The following is a 20,555-nucleotide window of genomic DNA, read 5'->3' as shown; positions in this document are numbered from 1 at the left end:
ATATGTACACATAAAAGTATTCGAAATTACAGGACATGAAATGGTCGTTTATAGTTTTGCAGTTCGCCAATTTAACATTACTATTTTTTTAATAGCTTTGCAGTGTGCATTTATAACTTTTAGAAAGATCTGCCAGAAGAATCGTCCGTCTCGGGTACATTGTAATGACCGTTCTACAATACGGACAAAATATTATAAAATGATAACGTGCAACCTTCTAGCTCAATTTTTCTATGGTAATATATATACAATAGTATAGGTACAATATTATAATATATTATATATTTAATAAAATATTATGGAATAAATTGATTTACGCCGTGATAGATCCGTATTATTAAAATATTATATTACAAATAAAACGCTCGAACGATAAACAATAAATACATTTCAATGAGAAAATTAGTATTTAAAACAATTAATACAGAGTACGTTGCCATTAAAACATATAAAACGTCTTAGATAAAAAAAAATAGATACTTACACGATTTTTGATCGCGACAATATACATAATACATAATTATATATAAATATATTATAATTACACTAATCAATAAAATCCATAAACAAATTTCTTCGTTTTACAGCATTATATAAACCTTAAACATAACTCAAACTTTACTCGTTATTTATAAGTTATATTATAATTAAATGCTAACATCAAAACAAAATATACATAAGTACATCCAACATGTGTGGTTCTTAAAAAAGTAATTTTCAAGAAAAATAAGTATAGGCACTTTACATAATATATAATTTATTATTGGTATTCTACAAAAATATTTACTTAATATAATAACTATATTATTAATTATTTTGGTCATATTATAACTAATTGATAAATCTACTCGTACAACTAATCGCCACTTAACAATTATTCATCAATATGACGTATCGGGCTACTTTATTTGCAGAAGTTTACCTGTTTTATGCATTACCCACAGACGTTTATGGAAACTTTCTGAGCCTGACATTTTTAATTCTGAAACACGGGTGACACGGGTGTACAGTGAGACTTATAATATATTATGCGCGACAATAGACGGCCATCGAAAATACGAACAAAAACGGGAAACAAATATTACAAAATGTATGATTAATTTAATTAATAAATTTGAGTAAACCTCCGAACAACTCCTATAGGTCCATAATAATTATGCTGTTATCACATTTACACGATAATATTATTACATATGAGCGATTAAAATAAATAAATATAACTTCATGAAATCCGTTCTGTTTCGAATTTACTGTAAGAATGTGAACGAGAAGTGGTCATGGGATTGAAAATATGTTCAGAAACCGTAAAGGTACAGACTGCAGACCGTAAGTGCGTGGCAATAGAGTTTTGCTGAGGATGAACATTTGAGCGAGTGAGAGGCACACTAAAATCTGTCAATCTTTAATTTCATGATGTACCAATAACATTGTCAAGGGTCACCGCTAGTCACAAATGCATTAGTTCACTTTTCCTTACTATACTGGGAATCGACTGTCTGCGGGTTCGGACTTGAAGACTATTTCAAAATAATATAGTTTTATTATCTCGGCGAGCGATTAAAACGAATGAATACCGTTTCATAAATTCTCGTCTGATTACCGATTCGAATGATTGACGGTAAGAACGCGAATCCCGTGGCCTGCGGGGGGCAGTACGATTTCTTGGGGGATGCACATTTCAGGGGGGCTTGGGGGAGGAAGATACGCTAAAATCGAACGGTTTTCAAAAAAAAAAAAAAACATAAAAAACACGAAATAATCGTTGTCTTGACGAGTTGTCGGCGTATAGAGTTGTGACGTGACGGCGGCGGTCGTGGACGACTAGGTGTAGAGCAGCATATCGTATCATCATCATGTTGGTATGGCTCAAGCCGCCGACTGCATCATGACGCGGCCGTTGGCGACGGGCGGCGCCTGGTACCCGGCGGCGGCCACCGGGTGCGGCGCCACTTCGTCCCGGACCCGGTGGAAGACTTTGGTGCCGAACCGGAGCGCCGCGCCGATCGGGAACTTGATGTTCAGCCACACGGAGAACCTCATGTTGTAGTTGAGCAGCGGCCGGAACACGACGGCCAGCCACGCGCGGGTCAGCAGCACCGCGTGCGTGTACACCTGCACGTTGTACATCCACCGGCTGTACCGGGCGACCAGCGGCCGGCGGACGGGCACGCCGCACAGCTCGTGCGTGTACGCCATGAACGCTTCCGTGTCCAGCATGGGCGAGATGGGTTTCATGCCCTCCAGCAGCGCGTCCACCATGTACTCGAACCTCGGCGGCGGGTTCAGCAGTCCCGGCGCGTACACGTCCCGCAGGATAAAGTGACACGTGCCGCGCACCTCCTCCAGCGACCCACTGCACAGGTTGTACCTGCGTGCGTATCAAAGTCATATAGTTATAGATGGTATACCGATCTGTTAAGTGTTATATTATTTACAGCGTTTATATGCAGCAGTTAATGCGCATTAAGTCGCCATGCTAAATGCTTTGGATTCCATAAAATAAAAATAATATTGTAATTTGACGTTTTAAAATTCCCGCTAAAATATGAATTCGCATTAAAGCGTTTACATGCATTTGTTAATACCGCAAAGTAACAGTTAATTCGATTTAAATAATAAATGCGCATCAGCTTAATGCGAATTAAAAATGCGTCGAGTTAATGCGCATTAACTGCTGTATATAAATGCGGTTATTATATAGGTAAATACATAATATTATCGTCGTTAAAATATAGTGGACCGTATGTAATATACACCGCTTATAAATAATATAAAAACATATAATATTACATTTACGTATGTTAAATAAAAATACAATATCTTTGTATCGCAAAACCATAATATTGGATTATTTAGTTAGTTCCTGAATGATGTGGTTCAAATAATAAATTATCGTTTATCATATTTACGTATTTTGTTAAAGTTTGAACTTATGATGAGTATTTTTAGGTATATACTATATAACGACAAAGTGGCTATATATTTATTTTTTAGTTGTTGTGAAAACATGCTGTACCTATTATCTATTGCGAGGAACTCAATATTCAATTTCTAATTTTTTTTTTACAACGACAATTTGATCATATATACATCGAACATTTGTCTATTTAATTTAATAATTTATACTTTTTTATTTATTTATTATTTGTTATATCTGATCTAAATAATGACTTCTTCTCTCTTCTATTAATATTACTATCATTCGGTATCATTCGAATGCTATCCTATAAGCTTTTTTCATACAGCGGAAAAAGAAAAATGTATGATTTTGACCGAAAAGAGAATACACCAATTTATTATTATTTATTATGTTTTGATGATAAAATAAACTGTTGGAAAAGCAAAGGTATACTTTTGAGTTTTGACAGATATTAGCTATGCCCCAGGAAACGCATGTATAAATGATTCCACTTATATTAAGCATAATGTATTTGGCAATTTGAAGTTCTTCTCGATATTAAAATAAAACCGCGATGATGTCACCCGCAACTTGAAGAAAGCTATTCAGTATTCTGCGTGGCTTATTTTAAAAATTACTTTTCCGCGTTTTTGAAACTGAGCCCTTCAAAATTTGATTTCTAAACTTTGAATACTAAGAATTTTAAAGTGATAAAATTAATTTAAATACGTAATAAAGTCGTATTCAAGTTAATCGTGTCGTGAATTTAAATATTTTTTCAGCCATTTAATCGGAAAAAATAAATTAGTGAATATAATTACCAAAAAATTAATACCTTTGATCAAAAACAAAAAAATAATAATATTTATGTGGTACGTTATTGACATATTATATGTACATGTGCAGGATATTTATTTCATACACTTATAATCACTTACTATGCATCACATTAAACGATACGTCGGGCCACACGCAAATTTTAGAAAAATGCCTACACTGAACTCCTTAAAAAAGGTTGGTGTTGAATCTCCTTATTAAATAATTTACATCCTGATATATTTTCTCAATTTCTGATTGGTATATTATTATTAAGTATTCAAACAAAATAATTATATTTTTCAAAAAATAAATTTCCCTGAACAACATTTTAAGGTCATATTGATTTTCTGAAATGTGCGTCTGATATGTACGTATTGTTCAAAAAAATGTATACGGTTATACAATACGGAACTTTAACCACGCCCAACATTATACAAAAAAAGGTGTTTGTATTTGGGGTGTTGAGTTCTTCAGAGCACACCATCAATATCCCTCTTAATGATGTAAAAATGTCAATAATATTTAACATTAATTTTTTATATAAGTATAGGCATTTAAATTAATGCTGGACAAATTATGCATACTTTGAGCACATATAGTAGGTATAGTAGGTACTATACCTACTATCTGAAAATACTAAAATTTCTGTAGTATAGGAAATTGTAGTAATTATAATATGAAAATTATTGAATGCAAATGAGTTATATAGTCGGTCGGTGATTATAATAAAATAAATAAAAATTATTCTTATTTTATTTAGTATTTATTGGGTATATTATATTATTAATCTATTGTCTATTTACTATATTCCTAGAAGCATCGTCGTCGCTGATAACCAACAGTCACCGCGCACTACAGTTGTGTGAAAATCTACTTTTTCATGTAATGGGAAAAATCGCGATTAACGTCAAAACTATAGACAGGTTACAGCAATGACAATATTAAATCTACAGAATAAACATGTTTATGGAAAACAGACGAAACTTTGCTAAAAATACCGAGGTTGTTTCTTAAATATTATTATCTATATATTTTATGATAAGTAATTTACTCAAAAATATTTTTTAATGCCGTTTAATTTGTTTACCGTGGAAGTGTTATTTTCATTAAAGACGACTGTTATAACGTCCACTTAAGTAACAGTTTATATTGAATTAGAAATAATTAAAATGTATTAAATAATACACATTTTTTCAAGCTTTACTTGAAGAAAATAAATTTAAAAAAATTGTAATGTTTTCACACTGATCAAGAAATGTAATATATAAATTACACATTACACCTATATATACTCGTAATATCAATATTATTTATTAGTGTAATAATGTAATGCGCTTATGACGGATACAAAATAATAAAATTAAAATATGTGATACAAACTACAAAATGATTTCGATTTTTTTCTAAAAATCAAATTATCTTATTTATAATTTGGTGTATTTAAGTACCTTACTGTAAAAAATTAAAAATAGATAGGATTTTACTCACTTGTCTTGAATTCCCAACATGAATCCAATAATATGCCAAAAATGCAAAAGGGCCCTTTCGTCTTCTTCGGTGCCTACAATAGCCAATTCTTTTTTTTTCAATAACGGTAAACCCATGAATCCGAATTGAGTTAATGCCATATCTTTTTGAGTAACTCGCAGTCCGAGTCCAGACTTATTCGATACTCGATTAGCAGCACAGTGAAGTCCGTGTACAATAGCCACAGACATTTGAGATCTAAATAATATATAATAAAGTAAACTGATCTTCATATGAATTCGACTAAAAAATATTTATTTGTTGTGATTGTATATCGGATGATTCATTTTCCACACTTGATACTGATTATTACAAAAACTATTAATATTTTTGAAAATTTTAAGTTGTTAAAGAAACTATTTTTGTAAAAAGTTTATATTTTAGTGTTTTTTGAATATTATATTTATAATATTTTTATACTTTGTTTTTAAAAAAAATTAAATAAAAAATATTTTAAACATTATTTTTTTGTTGTATTTTTAACAACTTTTTGCGATGTTATAATATTTTTTCCCGGCTTATTGTTAACAAAAAGTAGTACAGTTTATAAAAATGTATTCATAAAAAGTATATATCATAAAGGGGAAAAAATAAATAAATCGGAGATTAAGAAGCCACGCGCGCGTTTACCTGTTATTAATGAGTAATGACACTTATTACCTTGAGATTTTGTTTATATAAATTGTTTTTATTTTAAGATATTCCTACATAACTATTAAGGAAAAATAAATAATAACCAATAAATTATAACTATTTTTATACAAAATAATTTTTTTTTTTAGGTGTTACTTATCACGGGATTGCATAATGTTTAACTATCACTTATTTATATAATACTCAGTATCATATAAGTAAAATTTTAGGAATAAAAGAAGACAAAATAAGAAATGTCTCAAATATTTGTAACGTAATTTGTAATATTTATAAATTATAAGTTCGTATAATTTGTATAAAGAGGGAGCAAATGCCCTGTAAATGCCCACAAATGGATACTTAAATACGCTCTACTCAAATGTTAACCATATAATTAAAATTTACTATCTTTGTATTGTAAAACACCATATAATCATAAGTAAAAACAAAATAATAATAAATATACATTTAGAGTATTAGTTGTTAAATAAAGGCACGCACTGAATACAAGAAAATATAATACTGGGCAAATACATTGTTTCATTGAATCACAAATAAGTGCATATTTGTATTTGGATATTTATTGGAAAATATATTAAAATAATTACCTACTTTTTCAATGAAATATTTGAAATAAAAAAAAGAATTGTCATCAAGTACGATAATATCATTATATCACATATTATATCATATTATATAATTATATATATATTCAAATATATTCACTTACTTTGATTTCAAATTTGTAACATCGTATCTATACCACCTCAGCATGTGTCTAATGGTATCAAGATACCTTCTGAAAGCGGTATAAGGATCAGAAGATTTATTTGTGAACACTAATACATCCAATATTGTTGGAACTGTTAATACCAATATTAATCCAATCAAATTTGAAGCAAACATTGAATAGAAATTGGAATAAAAATACTTTTGTCCTCTGAAAATATAAAAATAAACATTTTGGAATTATTTTCCTTATACTTATCGTTTCTATATTATAATAATATATTTACATGAATTCTATATTTTTATTTAAATGTTAGACTTTACTATACATATAATACACTACCTATATAGGTATCATAAATTAACTAATGGTTTAATATAATAAAATAAATTAGATTTTGCATTAACATCATAACAAATAAATAAATACACTTGAAAATTTACTTCTATAATTTTAAGTATAAAAACTTATCATGTATAGAATTTAAATTATTTATATTTTATAAAAATATAATATGGATCCTTTAACCGTCAAAACAGTGGTATAAAGTTAAGACATATTTTGTTAATTAGTAATTAATTAACCTCAATAGTTCAACAAAAAATTTTATTGACTAGAATTGTGCATGATTTTACAGATCAATTAATTTTATTTAATAACCATAATTATTCTGAAATATTATTTTTTATTTTTATACGTATTTGCACGTTTTAGACGACAAAGATAATTTAAATGTAAATTATTGGTTTTCTAGTTTTTATTAGAGAAAATAGTTTTTTATCTTATTCATTTTATCATATATTATAATTAAGTACATGAGACATGACTCATGAATAATAAATACGTTTTTACTATGGTAAGGCTGGTGCTACGCAAATATTGAGACACGCTGGAAAAAAACAGTGAATGTGCCTATACTCCTCTCACAGTCATAAATTACAATTTTTTTTTTTGTTAGATATGAGTAAATGACACTTTTGTAAGATAAAACAAAAATGATGAGGACTTAAATTATATAATAAATTAATAACACTATGACTAGAGTACAAGACCATAGAGGTAATACATTATTAATAATTAGTAACTAAAAATTTTATTTCAAACGAATAGGTAAAAAAAAATATTAAAATAAGATTTCTTTTTTGATTTTCAGTTTTAAATTAATAGGTATCTCTAGATATCGTTAAGGCATCTTCTTATCGGTGATACTCGTTTGCGCACAGTACACAATTTTTTACCTAGAAACTAACAGCTCGTTTGCGTACATCGAAAAACGTGAAAACCAGCTAATACAAATTTTGACCCGAAAAATGACGAGTCGTTTGCGTACAACTATTAAATCTCTTTCCCAATATAGACTTATATTGCAACTTGCAGTGCCTAATAATGATACGATTTATCTTAAAAAATTCGATAAGATACACTATTCACGTAATCCCAAAAGTTTTTGATTAACTAGTGTGCGGTTCTAAACGATTAATGCAATTTTAGGTTGAAAGTGTGAGCGATTGAAGACCACCAGATGTTTCGCTTACGTTTTGAATCATCATATTACTATATGCCAGATGCCTATTATTTAGTTAAACGTGTGGTGATATCGAGACACAAGTTGACAATGCTTTAGTCATTTTATTTCGTGTAGTGCCATAGATATTCAAATATCCATGTGACCATTTACATAGTACATGTATATAGTCCTAAGCCTGTAAAAGTAAGAAGGAAAATGCTTGAAAACAATCTTACAAAGCAAGTAAACATTATTTTTGTAAGTTCTCTTAAGTTTTAGTAGACTTTAAATAATCTCTATACTGTCTCTACATTTTAAATAAATGTTAAGTCCTAATTTCGATTTCTTTTTTTAAATAAAATAATTATTTTAAATTGCTAAAATATTGTATAATTAATTTTTAATTTTTTTAAAAAAAATTTATTGAAATAAAAATCATGCTTTTAAAATGTAGGTATTTCTGATTCATGTTTTTATTTTATTTAATTGTGAACTTAAAATTATAAAGGCTATAATTTCACTTAATTAATATAATACATGCTTATATATATTAGCACGCAAATTTCAAGGACTTTTAAGTCATTATTAAATCCATAATAATGCTATATTTCCATATAACCGCATGACGTTGATATATTTCATTTATATTGTAAAATATTATTACGTGTTCGTCATAAAATCAACAAGTAGGAATTTGGATAACTATTAAGAGTAAGACGAGTAAGTATTTTTAATTATTTTTTTAAATGCATCATAATCAGTTCAAAGTAACCACTACGTTATTTTTGCAATATATTTTTTTAAGACATTGGTATCAAAATTATATGATATCTTTTCTTAATCTTAAACAAAAAACATTAAAAATAATTAAATGAATGAATACCTATGATTTATTATTAATTATTATATCAAAAATTCTATTCCGAACATTTTTTATAGCCAGAGTCAAGTATAAACTATAATTTTAAAAAAAAGCTTAATTATTGCCATTAACCTATCGAACATATAGATATTAAATCAAATACAGTTTCGGGTAGTTGAATAAATTCGCAATAGCTGGAATTTTATTATTTAACAAAAACAAAAATATCTCTCGAAGCTTGACACGTTTTTTCGACCTCGAAGTGGCATCAGGTATAGATAAAATTCGTAGGAGGATGTATGGTATATTTATATAATAATAAACACCCATATACCTAAATATTATGTAGATTGCAAAACTGTAAAAAACATTTTAGGTACTGAAGCCGACTACAAACTTATATTGTTATTAAATTAGTAATCACTCACAAGTTATGACTTATGAGATTAACGAAACATCGGCATTACAAATATGAAATGATTATCGAAAGATTGAGTACACTTAACATTTTATAAAGAGCCTGCAATCGAACTAAAAAAAAAGTACCATTGAGAACGATATTAAGTTCATTTATCTATTTAACAATTAAGTCGCAAATAAAACTTTATCGGTTTAAGAAAAATAATTTTATTTACATATTTTCTGATCCTATACAATCAACAATTACCCATGGCAAGTTACTCGATTAGTTTTTACCGTTTTAATTTGAAAATTTGTAACTAGTCACAAAAGTGACTGCAATTATAGACTACGCAATAATCAGTGACATAGTTACATTTAACTTAATTATTTTTATTAATTTGTACAAAAAAAATAATGACACTAATAAATAATTGTTTGTACGTGATTTTTTCTACCTTAATAATTTAAAAAGAATTTATTTACAATTTATACAGTTTTACAGTGTATAATAATTAATAAGTAAATTTGATAACAATATCACTTATAGTATTATAACATAACAAAGAGTTATTGGCATTTATGGATATGCATTCAGCAGTATTATCCAAGTTATACCTATTTAAAATTCAAAAGTATTAACATTAAAATATTGTATTAAAATATTACAAAATACAATTTTACTTAACTAATATGTATGATAAGAGCATATTACTTTAAATAAAACATATAATCATGAAATAGTAAACTATAGAATATTATTATTTTAAAACTAAATATAGATAACACCCATACACACAATAGGTTTTTATACTATAAAAAATGATTGAATTTAGCACATTTTAAACAACAATAGAATAAAAATTATAAGCGTGCTTAATCGTAGTACTAAAATGTTGCTCCGAAAAAGACACACAGTCAATCGTATTCCATTACATTTTGGTTTTTAAATGTTTCCCGGCTTCCTGAGACGACAAGCTGACAATTTTTAAAGACGTATAAAATAAATATCTATCTACATAGCTGTTTTCAAACCTTGCTGTTAACTTTTTAAGTATAATTTTTGATTGATAATTTAACGATAAGTACTTAGGTTAAACTATTAATTATTGTAATGTAATTACAAAGTTAAAATTTAAGTTGACTAATATCTAACTACATAATGTAGGTTAACGCGTAACATCCTAATTTAATATCCGTCCCTATTTGAAACAAAAAAACCATGATAACTCTTAAAAGCATAATCCTGTGTATCTATAATGCTAATATAATATTTCATATACCTATTATTTTATGTAATAATATCTATTCAAATATTGTATTTGTTAAAGGAATAATAGTTAATTTAAAAGATAAAATATATTATTTTTAATTTAATTATTTAATATTGTTTAACAATATTGGTATAAGAAAATATAAATACACGTTTATATTAATATACTTAAAATAATATTTTATTTTAAATTAACCTTCTATAATATTTATTGCCCATTTAAAATTAGACTTTCTTATTGATTAGATTAAATATATTAAGTTATTAATAAAATGCATTAAAATTAATGTAGTTGTAATAAATAAACTATAGATAAGTTTATTTCTCACCGAAGCTCAAATACTATCATAATTGTCAATTTTTAAGAATAATTAATAATTATACAAAAATGAACATAAAACTATTTTATTACTTAAAGTTATAAAAAAAAAGTATGATATTAATACTGATAATGTACGAATGATGACGGACCAAACAGATGAACAATTTGATAAGGATAATATGAACTATATACCTATCAATCAATTATCATAGGTTAAGTGTCAATTACTGATTATCAAAAAATAAAAATTACTCTAACGTAGCATGAAAATTGGCATATTTTAAATTTATAATTTCTATGATAAAATTAAACTTTTTGATTTACATAGTTGACACTTAAACTTCAGTGTACGGTATACGCTGATACTAACAGTAGGTATCTGTCTCTTCAACGGGATGAGGAAAATGCCTTGCTCCGGAAAAATATGGAGATCAATGAGAAGAAATGCTACCGACTTTAATACAGAGCACATAAACGATGAAAATATACGAAATTCGATAAAAAATCAAAACTCGATAGTATTAAAATAATTAAGAAGACAAATTATAAGTTAAAATATACACACATAATATAGTAAATAGAAATAATTGTATGATAAAATTTTAAATATTGATACTGAATACAAAAATATTATGAAAATATCTACTATGATTTTTTTAGATTCTAAGCAGATCAATGAATGAATTGATTTTACAACAATATATGTGTGGCTTTTTGACACTTTTTCTAATAAATATAATGCTTTAACTTTGAAGAAGAATTCTGGCGGAGAGAATTGAATCAAATTTGTGCTTTGAGGGGTCAAAAATAGAAATTACTCAGTACTTTTTAAAATAATCGAGAATAACAAAAACAAAAGGTGAGCAAGTGAGTGCGCTGTTCTGACGTACAGCAGATAGTTTAGATGTACTGGGTCACTTTTGATATATGAGTTAAATTTAAATTTAATGATAAATCACTGTAAACGTAAAACTATTCAGTTCGGATATTTCATATTATATTATTTAATATTGCTATTAGGTAGAGTAATTTATTTTACTATTAATAATATATAAGGTGTAACAAGACTATTTGACAAACTTCCATTACAAATGTTACTATATTTTTTAAATAGTCCTGTTACACCCCGTATAGTAGGTTGAGTTTATTTTTGCCAAAAACATTGCATTTGAAAATATCATTGTATGTATACATCTTCTTATTCTTCTTTAATTATATGTCCCCGTGGATAATGTTTTTGTCTATCATAACAAAATAACAATTATTGTTGTCCATAGCTTACATAATATGCAATACCATCCAAGTTTAATCATAAAATATCTATTAAAAATAATTATAAATATAAAGTTTTAGATTTCTTGGTTTAAGAATAAACTACTTACGAGGAACTTTGTATTGAATTTTTAAGCCTTAACAATAGAAATCGCACTTTTTATAAATTTTAAACTACAAAACAATTTACAAGTTTTCGTAATTTTGACAATTTTTTTCAAAAATGTTACTTTAAATTTTTATAAAATAAAATGTGTGTATGTATTTTAGATATTTTTACATATCTATCAGTACAACTTATGTTGGATTTTCGTATACAATGATTTATCATTGATTTCCAATTTAACACATTAGGGTTAGATATATAGAATAATTCTCTACTCATTTTCGAAAGATCAGGAGGATATTTTTCAATTCATGAATAGTTCTTAATTAATTGAATAATTCTTAATTCTTATTTAATGTTTCTTTTACCTAGTAGGAATTTTAAAATATGATATTTTACATTAATTATTTCAAAGTATACTAAATACATTATATTCAAAATTATATAATTTTTTTTTATTATGTTGGTATATTAAACAATTAATAAAAAAATATCAATAATTCAAAGTTGATAGACATAAATTAATAACATAAAAATAAGAGAATAAGCACTATTGCATTTATTTAATAAAATTTAATACAATATAATATAGGACATAGATACAATGAAAATAAAATCGTTTATGAATGTTATGATCGTTCATCATTTGCTTGCTTTATTATATATTATATACCTATACTAACCTACTACCTACATATATGTTTTTGTCAATTTATTATTAAATTAAAATTTATGATTTTAAAATCAATAATCATTAGTTATTTCCCATTTGATATATTTTTTTTATTAAATGTAAAGGCTTCAACAACAATGGTAATTAGCCTACTTAAATTAAACAAATAATTAATAATATACAATATTTTATATATTTTTATTAACGTTTAATTTTAACACTTTAACCTGGCAATAACTCATGCTGTTTTAACGTCTCGCGTGTTTGACGTTCCGCTCATACTAAACAACATAATAATATATCATATAAATTATCATATCTATTATAAAAAGCAAGTAAGTATTTTAGTTAAATGATTTTGCCGCAATTATTTGTAATTGAATAAATATTTCTAATAAATTTAATCAAACCGCTCCGCTAACGGTGCTAACCTTAAAACGTTTTTTATGAAAAAATCTTTTTTTGCTTGGTGTTTAAATTTTTACAATCGTGTGAAATTAATGCATTTTGTGACTTGTATAACAATGAATTTATTTTCACGTAGCAAATTTTAATGCATTCCATTCTATTTTATAATTAATATTCTATACGCACAATATAGGAACCTATCAGACACGTCAAAAAGATTACCTTATTGTGAAATTTGATTTGCGTGCATTTACGAATATACGAATAATTGTATTATACTATAATTAATAACAGTACGATATAAGTATTACATATATATAGGTAATTATAACGAAAACAATTCAAGTACATCCCAAACCTTAATTAACACATTATTAATAGTTATTTTAACTCACACGGTCACATTGTTTGTTAATTATTATAGTAAATTACAATCTTGGAATTGCAACAATTAGGTATACTGAAAACTATGTTACGCGTAAAATATAATATGTCAATACAATTGCATATAACGATGTAGCAGTTTTTTTTTATAGGTGCGGTCTGCATCGTGTACAAACGAAACAAAAACTAACAAATTATTCAAGCGTCTGGCTCGTTACAGTAATCGTAGATATTTTATATTGTACATACAGAACATAGGTATGTTTAAAAAGAAATATTCTTAACATTTATGAAAGAATTCGACTAGCTTGTTTGTCCCTAAAATCGTTGTATAGTCGTATAGTCATAGTGTATACTCATATCGTGTATTATCATTAAATTATATAGGTATACGTCACAGATATTATTCTTAAAATACCTACCAATACCTAAGTATATAAAAGTAGAATCTGACAGTATTGAGATGGGTTTACGTTTTACCTGGTGAACAATTCCGCGTCGAACCATTCCGGAACGTCTTTGGGCCTTACTGTGTCGACCGGCACGTTGCACCCCTCTTCCATAATGGTCTTGAACTTCTTCGCCGCGGCATCATCGGTTTTCGTGTTCGTCAAGTCTGACACTACGTCGATCGATAAAATAACACAATATTATTGTATATAACACAGCAAACGCGCATCGTAAGCGCCGCAGTGAAAAGTTACGAAAATCAATAAACATAACGGTTTTATAATAACGACAGTGTTATAATACTATAATACTAGTGAACCGTTTTCGTCGAGTCTTACTTTTAAAGTATTTTGATGTGCTGCAATGGTGCTGGATACACGAAAATCGTTATGGCGGCAACCTGGTCGTCGTCGTTTTATTCGATTACGACCGGGCGAACGCTACGGAACACGTTCGGGTCGTAAAAAGTTCCTAAAAATTAAAAAATATTGCGGGAAAAATCCGATCGAACCGGACACAACCGTCGACTCACTCAGCGGTGGGCTACTACGCGCGAGACTAGCGAACGACTGCGCAACATTCACATCCGCACGCGCTCACCGTGTGTGTGCAGACGATACCATCTGACCAGGATGGCTCGGCGGTAGAAAGTGAAGGCTAAACCGGTATTATTGGTTAGTGTATAGCTACGAAGCGACGACCGTCGCCGTCACGGACACCTGTCGTACCTGCCGCGGATCAGGACAACGATTTGCTGTTGGCGCTGTTGCCGAATAGTAGTAATAGTAGTAGGTAGTGGTAATAGTAGTGTACCTACCTAATAGTAGTAATAATCGAGGTGGATATACATCCACCTTGGTAATAATAAAAAAGATAGTGATAATAATATTGATAATGATAGTAACGATATAACGACCAAAACCAAAACAAAAACAAAAATAATAATAATAATAATAATAATAGACGTCAATAATATCGTAGTATAGTGGTATGTGCATGCGTGCGTGTCCCGAAAAGGTTATTTTTGCACTTCGTCACGATACATAAAAACATTTTAATAATGCGCAGGACTCGTGCGTCCGTCGATATTGTACTATAGGGGAAGCACTACAGGGTTTGGCCAGGAAACGTTACCTATTTACGTATATTTTGTAAGATTTTTAATGTCACAACAATATCTCAATATCATATTATTCATATTGAATATTAATACAACGTATTTGCATTTGTTAACCGTGTTCACATTTACATGCATAATTTGTATAAACATTATTCTACGATTACTATCTTAGAATACTTAATTAGTATTTTTTTTTTCAGTGCTTGATATTGACCATTCTATTAGACACTGTTGCTCCAAACGTGTCCTCGGCCAATTTTTCAGACGACGCCAGAATCGAATAGTAAACTACTTAAATGTATGAATATGTTTAGAATAATTAATAAATATTTTAACAAATATTCCTGGTCCAAATAAAAAAATAAATAAAAATAAATGTATGTATATAATTGAAAAAAATAAACGATATAAAACTATGAAATCGTACTATGAAGTCATGTCAAGTAAAGCAGAAGTTTATTTAGATATAACGCTTAACTTATTAGATTTTTTTAAATATGCACCAATAACTAGTGTAGAAGTAGAACGTATTTGTTCTTTGTACAAACATATTTTAGGTGATAACCGATTTAATTTTAATTGTTGTATGTTTTTATGTAATTAAATCCGGTCTTTTATTATAACATATATCCCCTCTCCATCGAAAATTCCTGGGCACGACACTGGAATGTGTATAAAATAAATAAAATTATGGATTTTGATATTTATATGACACTTTGACGTAATTGAAATTGTAAACAGTTTTAAAAACAAAACAGTTTGAGCCAACTTTTTGATTATTCTTTAAATTGTTTAATAGCTATTATAGTAGTAACATATTATTTGATTTATTCGAAGTTGGCTAATCACAGTTTCTTATTTTTTTTTCTAGGTTCCGGATTTGCCATCGATTAATATTGTTTTATATCCTATTAAGTTTAGTATTATATTATCAGAGTGAGTGCCATTTTGATTAATAAATGTAAGAATTTATTTCGTTCGTTACGTCGAATAATGTGAAGATATTTGTCAAGGGAATTACGTAAGGGGCATTGATTTAAGTTTAAACATATTATAGCTGCCTACTAAACCTACATACAATGTTCCATTCGTTCATACTATTAGTGTATACTGTGTACCTACCTATCATTCATAATTTGTGTTACTGATATAAGTGGTTCTATACACTACACGATACACAACCATGCAGAAATAGTGAAAGTAAACAAAATATAACGTCGGTGAAAGTAGACAAAATCATTTTATCAACATATGATATATTCTTGAAGCTCAAAATAAATAATAAAATACTAGCTTTCCTCGAGAACTTCGTCACTCGTACAAAATGCATCCGTGTTATATTTGGTTACCTAATGCTAATATTTAACGTAACGCGTGTGGATAAATAATATTTTTGGTTTTTTTAATTTGGTATATATAGATTATATTTCCGACATATCAACTTTACACAGTTGTCCCCCCAGCGTTGCCTTTTTTTTAACCATTTATTAGCAGAATTTTTTTCTCTTTTCATTCTGGACCAAAAACTAGCGATTTATAATGTTTCAATAGTGTAAACCAAAAACAACGAAAAAATATTATTATATTATACTACATCAACTAATCTCTAATAATTAGTAAAAAAAAATTTATATGCGTATTTGCCGGTTATATAAAAAATCAATAACTCAATATTTCATTAACTTTTAGAACTAGAAATAGGCTTAAAACCTGTTCCGCGATTTACTCTTTCATTTAAAAAAAAAAAAAAATCATGATAATCGGATAAGTAATTTCAGAGAACATGCGTGACAAATATTTCCATTTTCACATTTATATACAATATATAATATATAGATGTAGATTTAAAATATTAGTGATAGCTACTTAAGACTTATGGTTTAAACAATACGTTTTATTATACAGCTGAATTTAAAATAATTCTATATGTTTATGACTTAATGAGAATATCTTAAAATTATTTTAGATTCTGAGTGGAGAGATGAAAATGAATGTATTGGTTGTATATTATCGTGCGTGAGTGTCTGCTTTATTTTAAAAGTACGAGTACTCAGTACTCGTATCTTGTACCAAATTTGATTTAGTTAAATTATTATTAATTTTAAATAATCTATCTTTTTATTTTTGATGAAAAAATTATTGCCGAGTGAACCTTTTAACTCGCATGCAATATCCCACATTCCCACGCAATAAGCATTTGCTTAACAGTCGCGCTAACAGACTACAATACCAAATTATGTGAAAAGTCTCAAGGACTAAAAATAAATAAAATTTGTGCAGTTAATGATACCTATATTTCATTGGATTTAACATTTAGGCATTATTTATCTATTATGTTGATATTTTTGCTACCTATATTATTATAATTAATTGTATAAATATTTGAAATTCAAATTTAGACAAAATTGTATATAAATTGCATATTAATAAATGTATTAACTATTTTGTTTTGATTCAAAAATTATTTTCAAGGACTTAAACATATTACGTGTATCTATTGGGTTTTACGATACTGCATTAATGACATTTTCAAAATACGTAGATTATCTGTAAGATATTATTTATTAACTGTGAACATTTACCATTTTTATTATTGAAATACAATTTAACATATCGATGGCGGTGAACCACTTGACATATAATGTATAATAAAATAGTACCTATTGCCCACCTTTTTATTTAGATTCCCAATGGAGCTGATTTTATCGTGATGTGTTATTATATATATATATACACAAGTGTCACGAGTACACGATAAGTTGTTTATAAAACACTTTGATTTTCAAAACAAAGGTAATTTTGGATAGAAATTGGATCTAATTTGTACTTTAAAGAGGTCTGACTTAACAATACTTAGTACTATTTTTATAATTGGGAAAAACAAACAAAAATCAAGAAAAACCGGCAATTTTTACGACAAAATCGATTTTGTTTTTTTGATGTAACTCAAAAACGAATTACCATACACACTTATTACGATTCTAGGTCACTTTGTACGGTTGGGCATTAAAGTACGAAACAAGGACATTTTATATGGTCGGGTAAAAATTAAAATAGCAGAATACCGATACTTTGTACTATTATATACATAAAAAGTATAAATAAAATATAAACAAGTCGTTATAGCATCTGTTCAAAACGCAACTCTCTTTAATAATTCATAAGAGACAAAAACCCAATGCTGGTGACAATAATAAACCATCAAATGTATGTACCTTTTTATAAATGTCGATTAAGAATTATTTGCTGGGTAGAAATGCCTGAATATTTAATGTAAGATACAACAATTTTTATTTTTATAGGCATTAAATGTTAAAAGTTCCAATTTGGAAGAAATTACTTATTTAAATGATAACGATAAATAACGATGTTAATTATTTTGTTATAATTTAAAAAATTATTCGCGGAAACTTGAATTTATCATAAATAAAAATACTTGATTTATTTTACTATTTTACTTGATTGCAAACCCACTAAACCCAATACATTCATCATTCTGATCTGATCAGAATCTAAAATATATCTGTAAGCAAGGATAGGCAGTATTTCAATCAAATATTCTTAATTAAAATATATTTTGTATTTTCTGATACAAAAAAAATTGATTCATTTTTCGTGTTTTATATATATTTTTAAAATACTCAAAATACAAAATAAATCATGATAAAAAATTTTTCTCGTTTGAATTTTGACCAGATACTATATTAATACGCAAAGTTATTGTACGTATTAGGTATAGACGCGATTATCTACGTTGCGTTCTTATCTATAATTTCTCATATATCAAACATAACCAGACACAGTATGAGACACTAGCAGGCAGTTTGGTGCTTTGGTCTTTAGTTTACGATTTCACATTTTTGTTTTGATTATTAATTATTTGTCGTTTTATAAAAAGTTTATTATTATTGTAAAAGCAATATTGTTTATTATTTTATTAAATAAAATAAAAATACCTATATTCGTTCATCAGTCCAGCATAGATTATTTTCATTTACAGGAATTATTTAATGTTTAGGTTAACTGATCTAATATTTGAAAATTTAAATGGAATAATGTTTTTGAAATTCGTGTGTAACATATCTTATTTTTTAAATTAATATTTTCAAATAGTTGATCACTTGTTTTCAATTTTTCAATTATACTATATTTAATAATAATTAATTATATTACAACATTCTATAATATACATAATATTTATTACCATAATTTATATAATTTTTTTTTAAAACAAAAATTCATTAGCGAACTGAAAATTGTTGGATACTGTCTTCGCCTATATAAAAATTACATACTAAATATTGGCGAAAAAAATTTTCAAAAATGGGTGGGGCCGGAGTGATGTACGTGTCTGCGAGTATAATGCGTAGTTAACTTACAACCTACTTGTTGTAAATACTATTATTTATTACTATTATAATAATTAATAAATTATAACAAAAATCTATTAAATTATAATGAATGATACTAACTAATTAAACACCTTATAAAAGTATTTATACACGTAGATTAAGAGTAGTAATATTAAAATTATTTTATGATATACTCACTTGATATTATTACGCCCACGAATTTCTATTTCAACGCTAGAAAATGTTGTAAATGATTTTGATTGAAATTAAAAATTAAAAATCAACATAATCTCACAAATTGAAATTGAAATTTTTTAAAGTATAATCCATTCAAGAGTCGTTGAATATTAAAATTTGCATTGATAATAATAAAACTGTACCTACTTTCAATTTTAAAGTAGTATACTAGTTCATTTTTCTGTATAAACTGCTCAATCGTTTACTCTGTGATCACTATATACAGTTCGTTGGTGTTGGTCCAAAAATCGTTTGTATAAATTTAGATTATAGACACATGTTAAAAATTAAAAATAAGAAGTATAAACCAGGCATAAGGATTCGTTTTAGTAACTTTTTTTGCTTTTGCTATTGTATTTAATGTTTGTAGGACACATTGTATGTTCACACACAAAAAAAATGGAAACCACAGACAGTTTGTATACTGTCATAAGTAGCAACTACAGTCAATATGGCGAACAATTCATACTGTTTCAATTAGAAAAAAATGTACCTATATAATATACATATACAATTTACAATATACAAAATGTATCATTGTATATTTAAATAGACAGGTATTCCTATAGGTTATAGTTTTAT

At 27.4% G+C, this 20,555-nt stretch overlaps 1 protein-coding gene across 2 annotated transcripts; it reads right to left on the bottom strand.

The window, feature by feature from the left end:
- Positions 1-324: 324 nt before the first annotated feature.
- On the bottom strand, positions 325-20,118 carry LOC132924378 (uncharacterized). 2 transcript variants are annotated; one of them, XM_060988659.1, is made up of 5 exons: positions 19,935-20,118; positions 14,295-14,436; positions 6,609-6,818; positions 5,207-5,443; positions 325-2,368 (listed from the first exon to the last, which is right to left on the bottom strand). In XM_060988659.1, coding segments are annotated over exons 1-5 (1,092 nt in total). In that variant the 5' UTR covers positions 19,936-20,118; the 3' UTR covers positions 325-1,866. The 2 variants fall into 2 exon arrangements, with proteins under 2 accessions (XP_060844642.1, XP_060844640.1); XM_060988657.1 differs by lacking the exon at positions 19,935-20,118 and adding an exon at positions 14,603-15,438.
- Positions 20,119-20,555: the final 437 nt, after the last annotated feature.

This window comes from Rhopalosiphum padi, chromosome 3 (assembly GCF_020882245.1).
Source record: "Rhopalosiphum padi isolate XX-2018 chromosome 3, ASM2088224v1, whole genome shotgun sequence".
NCBI lineage: Eukaryota > Metazoa > Arthropoda > Insecta > Hemiptera > Aphididae > Rhopalosiphum > Rhopalosiphum padi.
The sequence above is the reverse complement of the archived record's forward strand: the minus strand, read 5'-3'. Positions and strand labels throughout refer to the sequence as shown.

Bases quoted from the DNA above. Each gene is read 5' to 3' on its own strand.
- LOC132924378 (XM_060988659.1), bottom strand. The intron at 6,819-14,294 runs GTAAAACGTAAA...TTATATTTTCAG, and splicing joins GACGCGGAATTGTTCACCAG to AGGACAAAAGTATTTTTATT. The intron at 2,369-5,206 runs GTGAGTAAAATC...ATACGCACGCAG, and splicing joins ATGTTGGGAATTCAAGACAA to GTACAACCTGTGCAGTGGGT.